General features: G+C 47.5%; 1 protein-coding gene across 1 annotated transcript in view; it reads left to right on the top strand.

The window, feature by feature from the left end:
- NYAP2 (neuronal tyrosine-phosphorylated phosphoinositide-3-kinase adaptor 2) overlaps positions 1–24,139 on the top strand; it is a 113,974-nt gene that overhangs the window by 59,905 nt on the left and 29,930 nt on the right. The window contains exon 3 of the mRNA XM_086754794.1: positions 8,808–9,905. Coding sequence (XP_086610920.1) covers positions 8,808–9,905 — 1,098 coding nt within the window. The remainder of the gene's footprint in view (positions 1–8,807; positions 9,906–24,139) is intronic.

Below are 24,139 nucleotides of genomic sequence, written 5' to 3'. Positions count from 1 at the left end.
TGGCTGTGACCTACTTATTGTGTCTGTCGGTAGCAGACAGGCGTTACTGTGGATCTGAAAAATTAAGAGTCTCACATCTCTGGACAAGTGACACAAGTCTTTCTTTGCATTCTGGACGGGATGTCTGTGAACCAAAGCAGCACTGAAGTGAGCAAATACAGGCGATTTCTCTAGTAAATGAAGCAGGTGAGCTAAACTTCCTATTGCATTAAGCGTGGCCAGCAGGTCGAGGGAGGTGATTCTCCCCCTCTACTCTGCCCTGATGAGACCCCACCAGTCTGTGTCCAGTTCTGAGCCCCCAACATCAGAAGGACATGGACCAGTTGGAGAAGGTCCAGAGGAGGGCCACGAAGATGATAAAAGGGCTGGAGCACCTCTCTTACGAGGACAGGCTGAGAGAGCTGGGGCTGTTCAGCCTGGAGAAGAGGAGGCTCCAGGGAGACCTGATAGCGGTCTTCCAGTACCTCAAGGGGGCCTACAAGAAAGATGGGGAGAGGCTGTTTAGTAGGGCCTGTTGCGATAGGACAAGGGGTAATGGTTTTAAAATAGTGGGGGGTAGATTTAGATTGGAAATTAGGAAAAAATTTTTTACGATGCGAGTTATAGAACACTGGAACATGTTGCCCAGAAAGGTGGTGGAGGCCCCATCCCTGGAAAGGCTGGATGAGGCTCTGAGCAACCTGATCTAGTCGGGGATGTCCCTGCTCCTGGCAGGGGGTTGGACTAGATGACCTTTGAAGGTCCCTTCCAACCCTAACGATTCTATGATTCTATGATTCTATGATTTGCTCTTTCTCTAGATTGGTTTCCTTCTTTCCCATTTTCCCTGTAAATCATTTCAAGAGTCATTTCAGTGTTTGAGTGCAGGTACTGGATTTAGAAATCACCCAGAGCCAGACCCCCTTTAATCTGGAGAAGAGGAGGCTGAGGGGCTCTCTACAGCTGCCTGAATGGAGGCTGTAGGGAGGTGGGCGTTGGTCTCGTCTCCCAAGTAACTTGTGATAGGATGAGAGGAAATGGCCTCAAGTTGCAGCAGGGGAGGTTTAGGTTGGATGTTAGGAAACACTTCTTTGCTGAAAGAGTGGTCGGGCACTGGGACAGGTGGAGTCACCATCCCTGGAGGTGTTCAAAGGACGTGTAGATGTGGCACTTTGGGACATGGTTTAGTGGACATGGTGGTGTTGGGTTGATGGTTGGACTTGATGATCTTGGAGGTCTCTTCCAACATTAAAGATTACATGATTCTGCAGGTCAACAGAAGTGCAGTCATCATGTGGCACGGCCTGTAGAAGCTCAGTAAGACAAAAATGCAGAGCCTCCCCATCTTCTGTGTGGTGTTCAGGGAAGGCGAGGTGGGTGGCTCCAGAGAGGGAGAGGGGGCAGCGAGCACAGGGTGACAGCCGTGTGAGAACCGGGCTGCGCCACAGTGGCAGTGCTGGGTGGGGGGCGGCAGGGGCTGATGTCGCCCATCGCTCTTGGTGTGAGGTGCAGTCCGTTGGTGGGTAGCTGCGGGAGCAGAGCGATAACGGCCAATTCACAGCAAAACAGCGAAAGCTGTTCAGGTTTCATCTCCAATGTTTCAGTCAATACACGTTGCTTTAGAACGAAAGGGCTTTCCTCAGTTATGGTCTGTGGCTGGTGTCCGTGCCGTGTTGTGACCGTGTTTCGCTCCTCAGTGCCCCAACTCCGTACAGCTTCCCGCAGGAGAGCTCTGCAGCCAGCAATGAGCAAGCACACACACTTGGTAAATGAATTTCTCCATCTCCACAAGTGTGGTTCAGTAGTCCTGTTTGCACACTCTTCATGTTGTTCACCTAACAATGCTTGGATTGATGAATTCCCGTGCCAATTACATTTTTAAATCTAGAATTCCTTCGGCTTATATGCAGTGACAGAATTTTTTAGTGCTGCTCTTGGGCCGGCTGCAGAATGTTTTGCGTGTGCAGGCTGCAGGCGGTCTGAAACAGAGCAAACCAGCGCTTTGGCAGCGCTGTCGGCTGCGTGTGTGGGCGGCGGGAGGATCCTTTCCTCGGATCCATCCTGTGAAAGGAGGGTAGTTCAAACTGACTTTTCTTTTCCTCCTTCTCAAAACCCTTGCTTGCTCTGCCTTTCCAGGGCTGTGCCGACTGACAGCAACTTTTCGCTTCAGTGAACAGTACAGAAAGGCTTGATTGCAAATAATTTGTAATTATTTTTCCAAACACTCTCTTTTCTTTTTTTTCTTTGCCTGTTCAACATTATCTGGAAAAATCAGGGACATCAATTACTCATTCTTTAAAAGGGCTAGGATGTGAAGTTTGAAATACGTGAAAGCACAAGGCTGGGCGCTCAGGAGGAGACATAGTCACTTTGTCATTTTCCGAAAGCTTTTGGAGATGTTTTCACTGTGGGAAAGGGTAGAAAGCAGAGCTCAGCATGTCAGGGGGATGTGCAGAGAAGTGGAGGGCTATGGAGGAGAAAACCTAGAAGTCAGTCTGCTCCGGAGTGTGGCAGGTTGGAGGGGACTCTCTCCAGCATCCTGATACTCTGTGTGCTACAGCCTCACCTCTGTGCCTGGCAAGGTCATGGAGCAGATCCTCCTGGGAACCATGCTAAGGCACATGGAGAGCAAGGAGGTGGTTGGTGACAGCCAACATGGCTTCACCAAGGGCAGATCGTGCCTGACCAATTTGGTGGCCTTCTATGACGGGGTGACGGCATCGGTGGAAAAGGGACGAGCAACTGACATCATCTACCTGGACTTGTGCAAAGCTTTTGACACTGTCCTACATGACATCCTTCTCTCTGAACTGGAGAGACATGGGTTTGATGGACGGACCACTCGGTGGATAAGGAGCTGGCTGGATGGCTGCACTCAGAGAGTGGTGGTCAACAGCTCGATGTCCAGGTGGAGACCAGTCACAAGTGGCGTCCCTCAGGGGTCCGTGCTGGGCCCGGCCCTGTTCAACATCTTTGTTGGCGACATGGACAGTGGGATAGAGTGCACCCTCAGCAAGTTTGCTGATGACACCAAGTTGTGTGCCGTTGACACGCTGGATGGGAGGGATCCATCCAGAGGGACCTTGACAGGCTGGAGAGCTGGGCTCGTGCCAACCTCATGAAGTTCAACCAGGCCAAATGCAAGGTCCTGCACCTGGGTCATGGCAATCCCAGGCACAAATCCAGGCTGGGCGGGGAATGGATGGAGAGCAGCCCTGAGGAGAAGGACTTGGGAGTGACGGTGGACGAGAAGCAAAACATGAGCTGGCAATGCACCCTTGCAGCCCAGAAAGCCAACCGCATCCTGGGCTTCATCAAGAGAAGTGTGGCCAGCAGGTCGAGGGAGGTGATTCTGCCCCTCTACTCTGCCCTGGTGAGACCCCACCTGGAGTACTGTGTCCAGTTCTGGAGCCCCCAACATCAGAAGGACATGGACCAGTTGGAGAGAGTCCAAAGGAGGCCACGAAGATGATGAGAGGGCTGGAGCAGCTCTGCTGTGAGGCCAGGCTGAGAGAGCCTGGGCTGTTCAGCCTGGAGAAGGCTCTGAGCAACCTGATCTGGTTGGAGATGTCCCTGCTCCTTGCAGGGGGGTTGGACTAGATGAGCTTTGAAGGTCCCTTCCAACCCAAACCATTCTGTGATTCTACTCCAGGGTTTTGAAAATGTCTTGGCATCTCTGGATCTGCTCCCATCTTGATGACTCAGGGCGAAGGACCTGCACCCTGGCCCAGCCAGACAGCCCTGATTTCATCAGCCAGCAGCACATCTGCATCCACGGTGCCTCTCGGTTGCAGGAGTTGTGTTGTTGGGTTTCTGCAGAACTGACTGTAACTGCGGGGCCCAGTTCTCCTCTCTGTTACGCTGTGGTTAATTCTGGAATATCACTGCTGAAGCCACTGGGCCCCCACCGCTTTGAATTACAGCAGAAATCGGTCATTTTAACAGCTGAAAGAAGTCGTAGCCAAAATAAAAGGACTTGGATACTTTTGAAGAACTCTCCTTAATCACAGCCTTGAGACATCCGAGCGGCACGTCTGTATTATTTCACGACGCTGTCTTTTTGTCCTTTCATTTTCAGTAGTTTTGTCCTCTTTAAATCTCAAATAATTTCCAGTAAGAGCTCATAGATTCAGGAGGGGAGAGAAATTTGTGCTGCGTTCAATCAGTATGCTGAAGCCACCTATTGCTGTCTTTTATTCCTTCCCCGTTCTTTCCCTCTTCCCTTCTCCCGTCGTTTGGAAAAGGAAGAGGTAACCCGCAGGGAAAGGCCTTGTGTCCATGAGGACGATGCTGTTTTGGAAGGCAGGTGGGTTTTGTGACAGATACCTTCTCAGAGGTGACTTCAGCCTAGAGATGACGTTTCTGTAGGTACTTGCTGAGACGCATCCTCGTGCGTACATCTCATGGCCGTCCACAGCGGAGGGACGTGTGCCTTCGGAAATGCCGTGGGGAAGGAAAGGTGGATGTTCAGCGCTGCCTGTCTCCAATAGGTACACTTAAATTTGCTTTTGTTTCCTGCTGTTCCTTTCCAGTGCTGGGAACCACTGTGCAAGGATTGATATAAATGATAAATTACGATAAAAACCTCAGATAAAACACCTTGGAGCCTGACCTGGCAAAAGACAGATGGTGCGAGGTGGCACTCGGGGGCAAAATGGCAGGCCAGGCCCTGGGGCCTGTGGCAGAGAGGAATTAAACTCAGGTCTCCCGAGTGCCAGTCGTCTGCGCAGCTCAGAGCACCGTGCCTTTTTAAGCTCAGTTTCGCTACGAATATCCAAACTTCATCTGCAGAGATGATGAAATCCAGCCCGACGTGAGCACCGCTGTGCGAACGCACCGAAGCTCCTGTGCGGCTTCGAATGAGCAGCTCGTTCCGTGAGAGCCGGTGGGTTATCCTGGCCTTGAACATACACATTTCTGTAGGTTCTGTGCTGCCCTGGAGCTGGGCTTTCCCTGTTGGATTGTGCGATGGAAATCAGAGCCTGTGTGTCTTTGAGTCAGTATCTAGCACGTTCAGGGTTTAATTAAAGAAATCCTATTTCCTTGCGTTCCTGGAGGCTCTTTTTGATAGAGGTACCCCTCAAAATACAGCAAGATTCACTCCTTCTGCATTTAAAGGAACATTTTTAAGAATTTTAAACTTTTTTAGGCCCCAAATCATTCCTTCATTTAGAAAGAAATTGAATGCTATAGCCTCTTGAAGAAACAGAAAGGGAGGAATTTTCCCGTTGCGTGTATTTTTATTCTGTTACAGTGAACGGCACCACAACAAAGTGGTTTGGCCTCTGAACTGCAAAGCTGATAAACGCCTAAAGGACAATAGGAACTGACAAAATTCATTTTGGTTTTTAGGTATTTTCACTCATACAGTGAGCAAATAATAAAAACCAATATGATAACACATTTTCATATTTCAGTCTCTCCTTAAAGAGTAAAAAAGTGCTTCAGAAGGATGAGATGACAAGAAGCCTTCTGTATTTCCAAAATTAGCTGCGAAAGGTGGATTACGGGGGCCTGTCTGCAAGCTGAGCGTAACCTTTGCGCTACAAATATCTCATTTCAAAAATGTCATGTTCCGCTTGCTCAGTCGGGCGTCGTGAAGCTATTTTAAGCGCCGTGCTTCTTGCTCCTGGATGAGAGCTGAAGTTATTGCAGCCTGTGTGTTTTGTTTCACTGCAGTTTATTAGAGCTTATGGTCCTCACTCTGATTTCTTCCATTTAGCTTCCAGTCAGACCTCGTGCGCTCTGGAGTCTCCGGGCGGGTTGCTGGTGACGGTTGCACCGAGGATGCGGTTATCCGTGGTGAAAGGCAACGCGGCAGTATGCGTGCCACCACCGTGCCGGTGTGGTTTGTTTTTCAGAGGAGTGCGTGTTCCCAGCACACACCGACTGCTTTCTCTGCCTGATAAATGCCAAGTGCATGGAGCAGTCTTGCCTGTTCCTCTCCAGAGATTCCCAAATAATCTCCTTTCGCTGGCGGTGGGACCTTGCCAGCGCTTCTGCGCTCATGCACATTGATCCCTGCCGAATGCTGGCAACACAGGAACTGTACAAATACCCCCAGCTCCTTGCATTGCCTTTGCACAGCGCTGTTTGGATTCCTGGTTTGGTTTTGTTCTCTGTTATTCCAGGCTGGAGTGGTAGTTCATGATCCGTAGTCCGTTTTCGAGTGTGCCGTAGAGTTCAGCACCAAATGTTCCTGCTCCGCGTAGCATCTAGGAGGTACATCTGTATCCTTATGAGGTTTATTTAAAGCGTTCAGTTTTAAATTTTTGTTTGAAAAATCCAATTTGTCAAGGAGGGAAAAAGATTTCAGCAACTTACCACCTCATGGAAACAGATGCTTTAATATAGTAAATTGTGGTGGAGGAAAAATGCTTTTAATAGAAAAAGGAAAGTAAATCTTCCACCTTGGCATGTTTTACGTTCTGTATCATGCAGCAGGACGGGGCCATTTGACCTTTTAGTTGATAATGTCACAGAGACATTTTAGGCTAATGCTGCCTATCGTGTGATGGCAGACGAGAAAGCTGCATGTGTCGCTGCGGTACTTAATTTCAGCCCGTGCAAAAATACTTGAAAGAATAGATGGCGGAATGTCCATCATTTCCCCATGACATTTCTCATTGCCTTGTCCGGAACATGACAACTTATGAATGTTGTCTATGCAAACCCCAGTACCTAAGGACAGGTCTAGACCGCGTGGCAGAACCTCATCGGCTGGATAAAAGCTGTGAAAATGGAAGGAGGGAAGAGGGAAAATACGATATTTCTAGCAATTAGTTTGAAAACGCAGTACCCATAACCACTTCTGGCTATTTTTAGGTTAAAATAGCCTTGAATGACCTCCAGCACAGGAGCATCTTTTCATTACATTGTCCATCACTAACATCTCTCTGTAAAGAAATGGAAGAGTGGGACGTGGCTGTGAGACAGAGTGTGTCCCAGTGTGACACTGGTGGCACAGGAGCTGTAGAGGACAGCACCGGAACAGGGCTCTGAGGAAGGCACAGGAGCGGAAACGTTTGTATCTCAGGCATCCGTGAAGGATGGCAGCATGATGCGCGGGGAGCTGAAGACTGCGAGAAGCCTCTGCGGTCAAAATACCCAATTTTCAAATGCAGCGACCTCTGTAATCCTTTAGCCTGGCTGAAGCGGAGTTCAGGTCCTGGGCACAGTGTCCAGAAGTGATCAGGCGGTTCGTGCCAGCCTCATTGACTGTCTCTTCGCTGTAATGACACCAATCTAAAGGAGATTCCTTTTACCAGGGCTGTAAATCAGACAAACAGAGGTGTGGAGAGGATCGAGATGAGGTTTGTGTCGGCAGAACGTGTATGAAGGTGATACGCAGGTAACAGACAGAACAGAACGGAAACGGTGATTTGGCTGAAAGCACGGCAAGAAAAATCCGCAAATATTGTCAAATGCACCAGGGGTAATATTTTCTGCAAAGCCCAAATGATTCTGGTAGCCTACATCTCATTCCCAAAAGTCTAATCCTAATACATTTAAGAAAATTAATTTGGGTTAATTAAAAAGACAAATGTGAAGTGCATTAGGATATATCCACATAGTGAAACGCTATCAAGTACCAGATACTCTTATCTGTGGTAGCTGTTGCGTGTCCCATGCCTGCTGCAAAGTGGAACACGTTAATTGGAACCATTGTGAAGGCATAATGCTGCTTTTTGAGGTTTGAGGGTTTTTTTTTTTTGTTTAATTCTGGCAAGGTTTCATTTTCTTTTTGCTTTGTTGTACCTTAGTTATACCTTACATTTAAACAGATGCTGTCAACGAAGCGTGGTCTCGTTACTTCGTGTATGTGCACACGCATGCCGTCCCGTCTCCTTATTCCTGAACAGAGCTGGAATCTTGTTCAACATGTCTCTTGTGAAGAGGGGTTGCTCAGCAGATCAGAGCAGAAGTGTGACAAAGTGATAACGCTGTGTTTGAGCCCTCCTCTACTGCTGGCCAGGTCAGGTTGGTGAGATGCTCTAGCACAGGCGTCTTCCAGCCCGGAGTCGATGACCTCGCAGCCTGTCCAAATACATGTCCTTCAACTGGTGAAGAAATATGTTTGAGGTGTTTCTGAAAGAGGGTTTTAACTCTGTGAGCGCTGCCTGCTTGGTTTAACGTGAGAAGTTTGCTGGCTGATTTCTGCTGGCTCAGCAGAAGGTGTCTGGAGGTCTCTCCGAGCGCTGAGTTTGCGGCAGTGAACTGCGGGCAAGCAGCACAGTTTGGTAAGGCAGCAAAGCTGCCATTTGAAACTGGCCTGTGGTTTAGGATTATTTTTTAATTGGGAAACTTATTAGTGAGGCTTTCAGTGCCGGAACTATTTATTTTATAAATTAAGTTTAGTATATGTGGTAAACTTATTTTCTGAATAAATGTTTTGAGTCATTCCGATGTGGGTGTCCAGGATCTTCGCTGTTCTCTTGCAGCCATAAGGAGTTCGTTTGGGTACTTAGTTTGATGTCTTTGGCAACTCTTTGGGTCTTTAAAATCCCACAGCGATATTTGAAAAGCATAATATTTAAAAATGGAAAGTCACCTGTCCAAAGAGTTTGGGAGAGAGCAGGTGTCTCGGAGGAAGGGAGGGGCTCACTAGCCGCTTAATACCGGAGTGCCAGAGCGTTCTGGGGGAGGATTGGGAGTGTTTTGCATAAAGTGTTATTTTTATAGCAGTCTGCTGACATAATACCAGAGAAAACCAGCAACAGGCTGCTCCCAGGAAATCCACTCCAGAATTACCACACCGTAACAGAGATCCTATGACTGACAAAGTGTCATACATACTTCTGATGAATTTATTTTTGTTCTGTTTTCAGTGTCGGCCAAACCAAGACCTCACAGCGATGAATACACAAAGAAGATTCCACCTCCCAAGCCGAAACGAAATCCGAACACTCAGCTAAGCACATCTTTTGATGAAACGTATATCAAAAAGCATGGCCCTATGAAGACAACGCTCACGAGGGATGCCTCTTTGTCCCAGGTCAGCAGTCCTGCCCCGGACGCGGAGGAAGAAGAGCCCGTTTATATTGAAATGGTTGGGAATATTCTCAGAGACTTCAAAAAAGACGAGGATGACCAAAGCGAAGCGGTCTATGAGGAGATGAAATACCCTATATTTGATGATGTAGGCCAAGATTCAAAGTGTCAATGTGAGTACGACCATCACACATGTTCTTCTCAGTGTGCTACTCCCACAGTGCCTGACCTAGATTTCACCAAGTCTTCAGTGCCATCTACTCCCAAGGGCTTGCTTTGTGATATACCCCCGCCGTTTCCAAATCTGCTTTCTCACAGACCTCCACTGCTGGTGTTCCCACCAGCACCAGTGCAGTGTTCCCCAAATTCTGACGAGTCTCCTCTAACTCCGCTGGAGGTCACAAAGCTTCCCGTTTTAGAAAATGTGTCTTACATCAAACAGCAAGCTGGAGCTTCTCCATCTTCACTGCCACCTCACACACCAGGCCATCAAAAACTGGAGAAGGATCAGACGGTATCTCATGGAACTAGCACCCCTGGGCACATGTCCTCACCTCCTCACCCTTCTACCTTGTACAGAACACAGTCTCCACACGGTTATCCTAAAAGTCACTCTGCCTCACCTTCTCCTGTCAGTATGGGTAGGTCTCTCACCCCCTTAAGCCTCAAAAGACCTCCACCTTATGACTCTGTACATTCAGGAAGTCTCTCAAGAAGCTCTCCATCAGTGCCTCATTCTACAGCCAGAAACACATTGCAAGAAGGAGGAAAGATGGTAAATGCCTCGGTCAGTACCTACGGGTCGTCATCTCAGAGTGGCTCCCGTTCTCGGACACCCACCAGTCCCCTGGAGGAGCTAACCAGCCTCTTCACCTCAGGACGGAGTCTCCTGAGGAAGTCCTCCAGTGGCAGAAGATCTAAGGAACCTGCAGAAAGTAAGTTCTTGATATAATTTTTACTCATTCTTCCTTGTGTGATAGTATCTTTCACTGTATTTTACTGAATCAAGCGCTTGCAAAAAAATTGAATACTTCAGAAGTCTGAATTCCTTCTATAAATTTCTTGTAACAGGAAGGAAAGTGATTATTGTTAAAATTGCTCTAGTTTTCATAGTGCTATATTTTTAGATTTTTAAGTATGCATGGTGCACTGCAGAAGAACAATTTGTTGCTTGGTCTTGCGAAAGGAGTCCGTTCTCGTTAACTTTCCCACAGTGGTAAGGATTGCATGTGAGCTGGGGTCTTCCCACCGTGTCACATCCTTCCTTTTGTGACGGATGCTCGGACACAGTAGTTGTCCAAGCGGCTTGTAGCAAAATAACCAGTAGCTGTTTTTTGGCGTGGATCCGTTGGTCACCCTTAACTTGGCCAGTGTGGAGAAGAGCTGATGTTACGTTTGTGTAAGTGCTGTGTTGTACCCATTTGGGTGTTCTTCTTTATCTCTGCGCAAATTCGGAATAACGACTCTGAAACCAAAAGGTGAGAACGGAGTTAGCAGATACCGAGGGTACACGTTGGTGCAGGAGTTTGCTTGATTTCACCTTAATATTTTTGCGGCCTGCAATCATAAAATACCGTTGTGTGAAAGCCTTAGCCCCGTGACTCAGGGATTCGCTAAGTGGTTACAGTGATAAAAACACAGGAACGCCGGATTTGTGTGCTGGATGGAAGCAGGCTTGTACCTGAAAGATAAGACAGTTCTTGTAACTGGGAACAATTAAGGGGGATGTGATGTGATGTTTACACGCAATTGCGGCGAAGTGGCAGGGAGATTCTGTCACAGCGCAGACAATATTGAACATCATTCAACATGCTTCTTGTCCGTAAGTGAGCAGGAATCCCTGGAAGCCCCATGGTACACCAGATCTACCCGATGAGCTTCGTTAGGTGGGCGGATTTACGCTCACTGACGTAGGCAGAAGTACCAGCTTTGGAACCTCCAGAAATTTCTGCAGCGAAGGTGACGAGTCCTGGGAAATTTCAGCAAATCTGCGCTGCTATCTCATACGTTCTTCCAGAAAGATCTCTCTGTTCCGCTTGACTGCAATGGAATGCAGACCTTTCAAGGGACTTTTCACTGCTAAATTTAAAATAAGTCTTGCCCTGCAGATCTGTACCAAGAACAGCTTTCCCCTTGGCCTCTCGAGGAGCATCCTGCTTGCTCCTTCGGAGGTGGAAACGCGCTCCGTATTGATCACCAACGGTAAGACACGGGAGGTACGAAACAGGAACTGTGTTCTTGAAGAACAAAACATTCCTGTTATAAGTAGACACCAGTGGTGAAAAGACTCTGGAGTGCAGCTGCGCTGAGTAAATGAACAGACTGCCCATCTAATCTGATTGTAATTTGTCTGGTATTTACAGTGTGGCTTCATCCTGTGGGATTTCTGCGCTCACCGAGAACTGGGTTTGTGCGCAGACGTTACAGAGGCAGAAGACACTCTAAGATTTATAGAAAACAAGTGAAGTCTAGTGTTTTATGTCCTGCAATTCTACATTAAAATGATCCACCACAAAGGATAAAAACTGGGATTTCCATGTAGAATCTGACCAGACCGTCGCATCGACATGCCGTGGTCATACACAGCAGTAGATAGTGTAGGCTGGGCTAAATGTCCGATCCGTTAAAGGAATCTTCCTCCTGCAAATCACACTGGCAGCCTGAGGCACTCACACCATTCTAGATTATTTTTATTTCAGCTGTGAGAGGGCAAATGCATAGCACGGGACTGGCTGGGACTGCTGTGGTTTTATAGGTGTCACTTCAGTGTAATTTGCTCTCGGCGTCCTGAAAGATTTCCAGAATCTGGAGGGTAATAAACACACGCGCACAAAAAGGAGTTATCTGTCTCTTACGAAATCACGCTGGGAAACAGAGATTGTTTGCTCCTGCAGTGTACAATTATTCTGAGCACATCTCAAGCAACTTTCCCATGGAGTCCTCCAGGACTCAGTCCTCTGTGACTTGTTTGAAGCTCTCACTGCCATATGCTACTCAAAAAAAAAAAAAAAAAATTAGCACAATACTAAATTTTCTATTCAGCTGAGTGCATTTGGAAAATATTGCAGCAGTTAGAAAGAAAATCCTCTCTCATCTTTATTGTTATTGCTGCAGCTGACTTTGTGGGAATTTGGCATCTGGGTCCAAACTCTGAGTGTATTCTCTGGCTTTTGATGCGTGCCGTTTCTGAGTGGGTTTCTTTCTGAGGAGGGGGACTGCACAAACTTTATTTCCAGTCAGCCTCTTTAATATACAAGCAAAGCTGCCCCTGTAGCCTTTCCGTATTGTTTTCTTTGCTCTTTTGCAGTTTTTCCTTTTTTTATCCCACTCCGTTTTATTCCTGTAGAGTTCACTGGGTTTGCCTTAGTGGGAAATTGGGATAAATGAGTGGTACTAAGGAGACTGTCACCTCAGGGCCGTGTTTTCTGAGGATATGAGCTTCCATCAAAGCCCCCGTGAATGCAGTCGGCGCTCACCAGCCGCGGTTGCGATGTGTGCATCTGGATTTCGTAAGCAGCTCATTTATTGTGCTCCGTTCTTCTGAAAATCCTCTTGTGTGCTGTTGGCATCTTAAATATGCATTGTGGCATGGTTATGGACGTGAGGACAGAGGAACAAAGGAAAATAAATGGAACAGTCAAGTCAGAAATGAAAAACATGGTGGAAGATGATGACAAAGAAAGGCCGAAAGATGGAGAGAACCTCTGTGGAAAACTGAAGAAAGATGTAGAGCATGAAAAATGTGAAAGAGTGGGGAAGACAGACATTACTAACTGGCAGTGACTGTTCTTTAACCCTTTCTGCTCTTGTGTGGGGTGGCACAGCAGCGTGCCCTAACAGTTGGCAGACCCCTGTGAAACAGAACGTTGGTCTCAGAGGGAAACTGTTCAACGGGTCCCAGCGCTGCCTGGTCTCCGTGGGCTGCTGCAGGCTGTCCTCAGCGAAGATGAAATTAGGGTGAGAGGGAGGGAATAGTCTTCTGGTTTTCTGGAGCTGGGTTTGCTGCCTCTGTCTTTTCTGCACCACAGAAACACGCTGTACTCTGTGAAAATATAGAACTGAAGTCGTGTGCCTGTAGGCACACCCACATCCTAAAAAGCAAAGGAGAGAAGCTGCTGGTGCGCATGGGAACTGCACTCACTTCAAGGTGGTACGTTTTTTAGAATCATAGAATAGAATCACAGAATCGTTAGGGTTGGAAGGGACCTTCAAAGCCCATCCAGCCCAACCCCCCTGCGAGGAGCAGGGACATCTCCAACCAGATCAGGTTGCTCACAGCCCCGGCCAACCTGGCCTGGAATGTTTCCAGGGATGGGGCATCCACTGCCGCTCTGGGCAACCTGGAACAGTGCTCTACCACCCTCAGTGTAAAAAAATTTCTTCCTTAGGTCCAGTCTGAATCTGCTTCCTTCTATGTTAAACCATCACCCCTCGTCCTGTCACACCAGGACCTGCTGAAGAGTCTCTCCCCACCTTTCCTGCAGCCCCCTTCAGGCACTGGGAGGCCGCTCTAAGGTCTCCCCGGAGCCTCCTCTTCTCCAGGCTGAACAGCCCCAGCTCTCTCAGCCTGGCCTCACAGCAGAGCTGCTCCAGCCCCCTCATCACCAGCCGTCTGAGCACCCTTCAGGAACCAAGCTTTTGGGAAAAAAACAAGATTCATTTTGCAGTTAAGTGGTCTTGAGTGCTGCTTCAGCCATACCTGTTGTCCTTCACCAGTAATCCTTAGATCCCCCAGCGAAAACGGGGGCACTAGACTGCATATTTGTATCCAGATCAGCTGGAGCCTCTGACTTGTTGGATCTGATGTGTTCCCCAATTAACAATCACAGGAAGTAATTGGGGGGGGGTGGGGGGGAAGAATCATAATGTAACAATCAGGTCATCCAGCCAAGTGCACAAACAGCAGGAAGCCAACATTTCACCTCCATTTACTCTGTGTGGGAGAGGGCGAGCTGAGGAGCAAAGGTACGACGAAGAAACATGTGAAAGGGTGCACGGCAGCTCGGCGGCAGCTTGTACGTCCTGGGCGCTAGTGCCCCGCCATAGCTACGCCGTGGCTGGTTTTGCGTTGCGTGCTGGTCGCTCAGCCCTTTCTCGGCACCAAGGCTAATCCAGGTCTGAGGACTTGTTTCCAGTGGAATGTCTTCGTTACATGCAATTATTAAAATAGAAAACATACATTTTGAGATGATAGGCACTGGTTTTGCTAACTGGTATTGTGACATTGTCTCCTCTTCTAATTCAGCAAGCTAAAGCTCATCAGAAGATCAGCTCCTCCTGGGATCATGGAGGGACACAGAAGCACTGGAGAAGACATAATTTCATAAATAATTGCTCAGGGTTTTCTGGAAACAGCTGCTGTTTCTGATTGACGTATATGGATTCATTTATTCCTTCTGTTTCTGTTACTTTGCTGCTTGATAGCATTTCTGGTTATCAGTTCAACTGCTATTTCTTTTTATGAAGAAGAAATACTTGTAAGGGGCAATAAAAGAAAAATTCATAGACATGAAACTATTATCTTTTTGTTAGGTTTCAAGGAAAAGATGGTTTCAGGTAAAGGACTGGAAAATACTTTTTCTCTTTAGGTTTAATGTACAGGAAGTTGTCTGAAAGTTGTAAAAATTGAGGAAAAAAAAACCTCTTAAATTCAGTTACCGGCACCTATTTCACTGTGTTGTGATAAGCACAGTAACGCGTGCTGCACTTAAGGGTGTGGATAATAGCCTCTGAGTTTGAAATGCCATTGATTTTTTTTTTTTTTTCTGAGCAGAGCTTTTTAGGCCAGAGAAATATCTTGACCTTTAGGCCAAATCCTCGGCATTTATAAATCATCACTTCTTATTTGAAATGGGGAGAGCTCCACCAGTTTACGCCACCTCTGTCGCTGGCTCCCAGAAAATAAATGTCTCCTTTGTGACTGGGACGGCCTGCGTTCAAAACGGGGTAGCGGTACAGCAGGCCGGGGAGTCGGGGAGTTTATGGCCTTTCTGTTTCAAACAGGGCCGGATGATTTACGGCCAATTTATGGGTGCTCAGTAGTAATGTGATGTTTTCCACAAGTGTATATTACCTTCAGTGAAGCTGCTAAACACCATTTCTTAACGTTTCTCTTTTTTTTTAGGGAAGGTGGTGTCAGTGTAGGGTGTCAGGGTCCTCCTTTTGTGAAAGACCTAAGCTAAAAAAAATAGAGAGTAGGAATCGAACTACTTGAATGTAAAGGAATGGTGCGGTTTTATGACATAGCCTCTGCTGAGGAAGTTGGCCCAGCTGCGCTGAATCCCATCCCGCAGTGCCAGGACGGAGAGGATGTGCCCAGAGGGTGGCAGCGGTGGCACCTGGGAGTGACTGTCCCAACCCTGCGCTCTCATCCGTGTCCTCCTCCCTGGGGCTTCTGGGCTTGAGAGGAGGCCGTGCTTTATTTCTGTCTGCCGGAACAGTGGGTGGTTGTCTTGAACGTAGACATGTTTAACCTTCACACCCTATAGAGCTGTTAGGGCATTGTCTGATTGTCTCTAACCTGGTGTCAGTTGAAGATTATAATTTATTTGAAAACAACATGGAGCCTCATGCTGGAGGAAACGCCTGGCATCAGCTTTGGTTTATAGGACTTCCGTAGAATGTTTTACTAAAATCATATCACATGTTGCATGTGAAAAAGATCCCTGGTCAGGCACTGGAACAGGCTGCCCAAGGAAGTGGTGGAGTCGCCGTCCCTGGAGGTGTTCAAAGAACGTGTAGACGTGGCACTTCAGGACATGGTTTAGTGGACATGGTGGTGTTGGGTTGACGGTTGGACTTGATGATCTTGGAGGTCTCTTCCAACCTTAAAGATTCTATGACTCTATGTTAGCTTTAAGAAGGGAGAAAGCAAGTTCCTGACAGTGTAGATCAAACCGGTGGCTGGGGACTGCCGTGCGTGTTTTGGTGGGTCAGCTTGGCTGGCTGGCTGAAGCCATGACTTTTGGGGAGGGCCCAAGCTGGTGCTCTGGCCTTTGACTTTGGCAGTCCAGGTCTCCTTTTACAAGGCAGCTGCTAGGCCTTTCTGAACTTCTCTTTGTAACCAAGTGCCGGCCCCCTAGTTGAATTTTTTCTACGTGAAGAGTCAGATTCTTTGCATAAGACTTCAAGTGCATTTTTATTTGTTAGATCCTAAAAGTAAAACTTGAGACCATTAGTAGGAAGGCCTACGTTTGTTGTGTTTGTTTTTAAGAAGCATGATGTTCATAAAGCGCTTGGAACCAGATTTGCTGTGTTCCACAGGTGGGTGTGTAGAGATAGCCCTTAGGTCTGTTTGCTTAAACTAAATCACCACAGTTTTGTTCAGGAAAAATAACCAAAGTTCCCCAGACCACACCACCACCAAGCCAAGGACTAGGAGCTGTAGGAAGGTGAAATACTCCTCAAGTTTCAAAGAGAGCAGAACATAACAGTTCCCCAAAATTTACTATGAGCAAAGAGTTTTACAAACAAAAATCTACGTTTTTTTCCCAGAAACTGGAGCCAGAGGAGCTGCTTGAGATCATGGTTAAGTGAAAGCCTTTTGCGTGCCAGCTGGTGATCTGAGACCTGGCTTCATGATCTCTCGAGCTGCTGTCACTGCATCTTTTCAAGAGATGGAGTTCAATTAAACGCCTTATCTCTGCTTACGGTGACGTCGCTCCAGCTGTAGAAGTGGTGTGGTTTTACGAGAAGACAGTGAGAACTTTGAGGGGAATAAAGGAAGGAACCAAGTTTCCTCCCTCAGTTCTAAATCGTCCGATACTTCTGACTATTTCTCCTCTTGATATTTCTTTAAACGCCTTTACCTTACTGATAAAAAAGTTTTAGGCTCTTAACTGAGAAAAAGGGGATATGCTGCTCCTTGCATTTCCTCTGGGCCGTCCAGGAGCCTGTCAGCAGCAGGAGAAATCAGAGAGTCAGAGATAGCTTTGTTTGGGTTATACGTGTAGCATCGATTCCAATATTGAACCGTGAAGGCGGCGGAGTGTACAAACGTGCTGGGTACGGGTAAGGTGAAAAGGACGGGAACATTGAGGAAATAATTGTCAGGGTAATAATGCATATTAAAAAATTAGGTTAATTTACGTTCAGTTTGGTGTGATGGTTTGGGTGACTGTTACTGCTCTGAACAGAATTATCCACCCCAATAATTATTTTTTTTTGTTAAAGCGGTAACATGCAATTAGCACTTTATGTGGCATGTAAGGAAGAGTAAGGAGAGCTATTGTTCTTGTAACTACTCGTGGAAATGAGAAGCTGCGTGTTTGATTTTGCTGGAGATGGGAATGACTTTATTTTTATGTGTGACTTAGATTTATAACCCAAAAAGTACCTTTTTCCAGGAGATCTATAGCCGTTTTACTGCTTGGGCGATATTTATGTAATTGATATTTAATTTATAGGCGCTGTAGCACAGACGGAGATGCTTCTGCCCGCCGCACTGGCTGCTCTGCAGACTTGTCAAAGCAATAATAGTGACGAGAGTTCACAAAATCAAATTGACTCTGTTACAGAATGACTGACATATGGATTTCATTCCGCAAGTGGGAGAGACCTCAAGCGTCAGCTTGCAGGGTAAATCGTGCCTGGGACCCTGACCAGGCAAGAGGCTGCGTAGAAGAGCCCATACGCCTGTGGCTGGCTTTGTAAAACCGGCAGCAAAACTCAGGTAGGGCCAGTGTTAAGGCAACGTCAGGATTCCCTTGTACCGGTGACGTGCTGCGGTAGAAGGAGAGCTGTGCAACTGGGACATGTGTTCTGACAGTGAAAGGCAAATTTTCTCATTCATTGATGGAGTCAATAAAAAGAAATGCGTTAATAAAAATGTTTTTCATAAAGGCAGTCAAAATGTAGACAAAGTAGCCAGGAAAGAATTTATTTTCACTCCAACTTTCTAATTTTATGTGTGAAAATACGAGAGTTTCTGTCCCCACTTTTCACCACCACTGCCCATTACTGGCTCTGCATTTTTCTGACCAACAGCAGATTCTCGTTTCTGCTGAACCCGGGTGAAGGCACACGCTTAAGAAGAAACAAAAGTGGTCAAACAATGGAAAAAAACTCTACATTCAAACTGATACAGTTCAAAGGCTGTTTTTCAGCAGAAAACTGGACCCAAAGATGTTGACAGGTTTAATATAGTCAGCACTTCTGTGAAAGATTGGTGTTTTTGAAGTGAAGCTTTGAAACTTAAGGTCACGATCTCTCCACAAAAACATTTTTCTTAAAGTCTCTATATAGTTTAGCTTTTTTGGCTCATCCTTGCCTTCTGATTTCTTGCCGTCAGACCATTGTTTTCTCATCCAGACCTGAAGGCTGTGTATGTAAGAACCTGAATAACGGAATGAGCGTGCAGTGAAGTGAACAGGGCGGGGCAGGCTCCACCTTCTCTTCCAGTCCAGTGCTGGTAACCACTGGGCAACCTTTTCCGGTCACTGATTCCCACGGTTTAATTGCAGGGTTCATCAAACACCGTTTGCTGTGGTCAGCGTTGGGTTTGGGGTGGGCACGGCAGTACACGCTGGTGTCGGGAGGTCTGGGTGCCACACTATTTAAGAGAAGTGTTTGCAGCGCACCAGTATCTACTACGCTGTACATCCTCGTGACTCAGCATGGCTGGCTAGCCCCAGGGAATAATTCCTGGAAGGAAAATCCTTGCTCTGTTGAGGTCAACGGGCAAATTCCCTTTGACTTGCTGTACTTAGGTTTGTGCTCCAGAAGGCACTGAGGAACACAGAGGCTTCCGTTGGGGTTCTCCCAAGTGCGAGTCACCAGTTCCGAACATCGTCGGCTCTGAAAGGAAAATAAAAGGAAAATATGTATGTCTTGCCATGCAGAACTTTCAAAACTTCATCTTTTAAGTGTCTGATAACGCCAGCTGAAGTTTACTGCAACTTAAATAATTCTATTCTAGTTTTTTTCAACCAGAGTACAACACTACAGTTTTCATTGAATATTTTTATTCTGAAGATTTAGATGATCTTTTGGTATAGATCTCCCCCCTTCTTTTGTTAGTCTCCAATTAATGGCAGTGTAGGCTTTTTATTTTCCCTATCTTGCTCTCCTAGCCAGGATTGCCCACCTGGCAGCTTTGAGATAGCCGCAGAAAACCAACCGACTGCATTTTTTCATCACTCCGTGTCCCATCCCGTTGCCGTGTGTAGCAGGCAGAGGTGGTCGTTGGTGCTCTCCGCTGGATTTCACCCTACGGAATAAAACAGAACAACCCCGATGCCACTCGCAGAAACACGCGCTTGGCCAACACCGAGAAGCGTTTCGGCCGTGTTTCCTTAAACGTTAGATGGTTTGCGAGGCTCTTCCAGGCTTTCTGTTGATTTCGCATGGAACTAGGTCAGAGCTGCTCTTAACTGAACAAGCTGGCTGCCGCAGCTCTCGCTTAGCTGAAAAAGGGGTATTAAAAATTGATATGCAAAGCAAACTTCTGCTTAATTAGCAAGCAGATGAAGTCAGAATAGGCAGAGCACCATAGTTAATAGAGATGAGGCAATGGCTTTCATTGGCTGTACAGTGTACTCCTGGTTTTCGGGAGAAAAGGCCTAGGCGCTGCGCGCTCATCTCCACCTCTCCTGAGGGCCGGGTCTGCCCCTGGGGATGCTCCGCGCTCCTGCTCCTCCGCCAGACCTGTCTACCCTGCGGCTCTCCTTGACATCCTAAGCCCATCCCAAGTGCCTTACCTTGCTCTACCCCTGTATGCACGTGCAGAATTTTAGACCCTGTGAGCAGTACCCTTCCCCCAGCACGCGAGTTCTGCCTAGGGTGATGTATTATTTATTTAGATTTATAACAAACACACCGAAAAAAAAGAGTAAATGAATAATGCATGAATGAGTGGCTTATACGTTTCAGCTCCTGGCTGTGCGATGGCAGAGAGCAGCCCTCATTTCAAGTTCCTTAAGACAATTGCTTCTCTTTTTGCCCCCCAAAACCCCATGCTGTGATAAAGGTTCTGCTGTTTATCGCTCAGCATTGCACCAAGAATCATAGAATCACAGAAGGGTTTGGGTGGGAAGGGACCTTCAAAGCCCATCCAGCCCAACCCCCCTGCAAGGAGCAGGGACATCTCCAACCAGATCAGGTTGCTCAGAGCCCCAGCCAACCTGGCCTGGAATGTTTCCAGGGATGGGGCATCCACCACCTCTCTGGGCAACCTGGGCCACTGCTCCACCACCCTCAGTGTAAAAAATATTTTCCTAATATCCAATCTAAATCTACCTCCCTCTATTTTAAAACCGTTACCCCTCGTCCTGTCACAGCAGGCCCTGCTGAAGAGTCTCTCCCCATCTTTCCTGCAGCCCCCTTTAGGCACTGGGAGGCCGCTCTAAGGTCTCCCCGGAGCCTCCTCTTCTCCAGGCTGAACAGCCCCAACTCTCTCAGCCTGTCCTCGCAGCAGAGCTGCTCCAGCCCTCTGATCATCTCCGTGGCCTCCTCTGGACCCTCTCCAACTGGTCCATGTCCTTCTGATGTTGGGGGCTCAAGAAGCCACCAGGACCCAAAATTAATTTCTGCTTAAGAGCGGAACGGCAGCCCAAGTGTATGTTCATGTGAATGATAGCTTCTCAGGTTAGATGTTTTCCATAGCTGTGCTTTTCAGTTTGCTTTGGTCCAGGTTGCAGCTCATTAACTCCGTTCGTTTCTCACTTTTTTTAGCGTTTACGAATTTTCCAGCAGCACAGCTCACGTGCCAGCCTTGCCTAGTGCGGCCTCTATTAGGGACCTTTCACAGAGGGGAAATTGTACCTGTCAATTATTTGTGAAATATGTTCCTGCTGAGAGGTTTTAGCCACCGTCCTAGTCTTGAAATGGAAAAGCCTGAGATTCAAGTGAAATAAAATAAGAAATGTGCACATCTTTGAATTCTGAAATGCAGTGACACCTGGAAGTGCTCGAAACATCTGAACGCCTTTATGGCAGTTCAACCAACTGTGGCCATAAATATTTAAAGCACTGAATTATTTCTTGAAATTTACATTTTTATGTACTGTTTTGGCTTACGAATTATTGAACAATAAAGATGCTTTCCATAATAATTTCAGCTTTCAAACCACAGCCCTTGACTGTGAAAGGATTTGCCTGTGGCCATCACAAGACTCGGTGAACTCCCCGCGTAATATCTCCTGGCTCCAAATTAAGGTTTCTAACAGCGTGAGGTGACTTAGATCCCATCCATGCTTCTGCACTTCTCAAAAAATACGAAAAATGTTACGCAGCAGCTGCTGTTACCTCTCACCGGAATAGATCTGTGACTGGTAGGCCGGAGTTTATGTTTTTGGTATGGGATCAGTGTGCATACAGTGGCCGTTTAAATGCTGCTGTAGCTTTTATAAAGCTGTTTAAGATACACTGGCTGGATTTTCGGTCGATGATGAGGTCACCGCCCCGTGAGGAACCACAGCCAGCAGCTCCCCGCGTGTCCTGCGTTCCACCAGCGCCTCGTGCCTGGCTGCCGGAGCGAAAACGCCGAGCAGCGACCGCGTTTCTACGAGAAACAGGAGTTTGTGCCGCGGAGCTGCCTTTGCGGCAGGGAGTAGCGGACGGTATGAGGGCATCTGAGGGACTGGGACGGTCACCAGCACGTCCCAGTAATGTGCTGTGCGACCTGGGAGGGAGCGTTCGGCATTTCTGGAGCCGCCGCGGGCGCACGGGAGGTGAGGTGCTCTGCCAGCCGAGCAAGAGCTAGCACAGTGATTTATTTTTTTCAATTGAATCTGAGTATGATTCTCATTGACAGTCATTAAGGAAGCTGAAATTATTCTAAAACCCTCCCCAAATTACTTGAGCCTCAAGTGAGGCATTAATTTTTCTTTTAATTTTTTATGTATTCACAACTGAGCAGGAAAGTAATATCACAGAAAACGGTATAAAACATGGACGCGTTTTTTTCCGACTGTATCGGTGTTACTGATAGTGATCAGCAAATAATGGTTCGGGCTCTGTGATGGGTTGCATGACGTTATAATCTGGTTCAATCTGCTTTTCATTTTTAGGATATATTACTTTTCAGATAAACTGAGAACTGAAAATCCCCAAGAAAGGATAGCAGAATGCAAATTTCCAAAGTCTAGACAGCCAGCTGAAAACTGATTTTCTACACCTTATAAAGAAGCAGACTGTAAGCCAAATCTTTATTTACTCTGGATATTTCCGCAGTTTCCAGCTGGTTGCAGAGAACTGCTGTACTTTGATTCCACTGATAATAAAACGAAGGATGCACAAATCATTTTTATCAGGCAACAAGCACTAGTGCCTCTCCGTTAAGTAAACTGGGGCGGATAAATCCTTAACTCTGCACTCAGCCAGAGCGTTTCCGCTGCAAGCAGGGGCCGACTGCACCTAAGGGCTGGCGTTCAGGCAGTGTCGATGAGGCATGGAGAAGGTTTCATAGAATCATAGACTCACAGAAGGGTTTGGGTGGGAAGGGACCTTCAAAGCCCATCCAGTCCAACCCCCCTGCGAGGAGCAGGGACATCTCCAACCAGATCAGGTTGCTCACAGCCCCGGCCAACCTGGCCTGGAATGTTTCCAGGGATGGGGCATCCACCACCTATCTGGGCAACCTGGGCCTGTGCTCCACCACCCTCAGTGGAAAAAATATTTTCCTAATATCCAATCTAAATCTACCTCCCTCTGTTTTGAAACCATTACCCCTTGTCCTGTCACACCAGGCCCTGCTGAACAGTCTCTCCCCACCTTTCCTGCAGCCCCCTTTAGGCACTGGAAGACCACTCTAAGGTCTCCTTGGAGCCTCCTCTTCTCCAGGCTGAACAGCCCCAGCTCTCTCAGTCTGGCCTCACAGCAGAGCTGCTCCAGCCCTCTCATCATCTCCGTGGCCTCCTCTAGACCCTCTCCAACAGGTCCATGTCCTTCTGATGTTGGGGGCTCCAGAGCTAGACACAGTGCTGGAGGTGGGGGTCTCACCAGAGCGGAGCAGAGGGGCAGAATCCCCTCCCTCGACCTGCTGGCCACGCTGCTGGGGATGCAGCCCAGGATGCGGTTGGCCTTCTGGGCTGCAAGGGCACATTGCCGGCTCATGTTGAGCTTCTCATCCACCAGCACTCCCAAGTCCTTCTCCTCAGGGCTGCTCTCCATCCATTCCCCGCCCAGCCTGGATTTGTGCCTGGGATTGCCCCGACCCATGTGCAGGACCTTGCCCTTGGCCTGGTTGAACTCCATGAGGTTGGCATGGGCCCAGCTCTCCAGCCTGTCAAGGTCCCTCTGGATGGCATCCCTCCCTTCCAGCTGTCGATGGCACCACACAACTTGGTGTCATCGGCGAACTTGCTGAGGGTGCACTCTATCCCACTGTCCATGTTGCAGACAAAGATGTTGAACAGGGCCGGGCCCAGCACAGACCCCTGAGGGACGCAGGAAGGTTTGCATGAAGGTAATCACAGCAGCTGAATGACACAGGAAATAAAATATGTGGAATGATGTGTTAAGTTAGCGGGGCACTCGTAGGGCTTGGTTCTGTCTTTTTTTAAAGCATTTCTGTTCTTCTGGCGCACTCTTCGTGTTGCTGGAAGGGAAGAGCTGCAAACTAGACAGCATCCTGTATTGGTGGGAAAGAGGGTTGTGCGCGCTTCCAAGGAATGTGAAAACTTTGTTCCTATCTTCCCTTTCCCAGATAAGCAGTATCTAAAAGAAGTGTTAAAAAGTGTGTAAGAAAAGTGCATGTTTAAGGAAAAATTCAGATATGATTGGGCGTATCTGTTATATGAAATAAACACATCGTTATTCTTGATAGATCAACGCTCAGAAAAAATACAAGAGCGTTTTTGATGATAACGGAACTGGTCCAGATCTCGCTGTGATCTGGGCTCCCCGGCTCTGTTAGCGAGTCTCTGCGCGGTCACGGACGGAGCCGTTGCAGACATTTCGTAGCAGATGTCAGTTAGCTTGATCCTGACTGTTATTCTGCCTGCTGCCCTGCTGGGGTCGCCAGCTAGGACAGACAAACAGTTTGGATTTCCGTTACAGCGTCTTCTTGCATATATTACAGTAGGTAAGTGACCCGAGAGTTCAAGGAAGAGGTTTGATTTTTGAAGGTCTTTGTCACATGAAATGTCACTGAATCCCATTAATGGGGCTCGCTGAACTGGGGTTGTTTTACCGTTTTCCCATGGAGTGGTACCACTGTCCCTAGGCGTTA

The sequence above is a fragment of the Chlamydotis macqueenii genome, chromosome 9, assembly GCF_036417535.1.
Source record: "Chlamydotis macqueenii isolate bChlMac1 chromosome 9, bChlMac1.mat, whole genome shotgun sequence".
Lineage (NCBI taxonomy): Eukaryota > Metazoa > Chordata > Aves > Otidiformes > Otididae > Chlamydotis > Chlamydotis macqueenii.
This window is presented reverse-complemented; position numbering and strand designations above follow the sequence as displayed.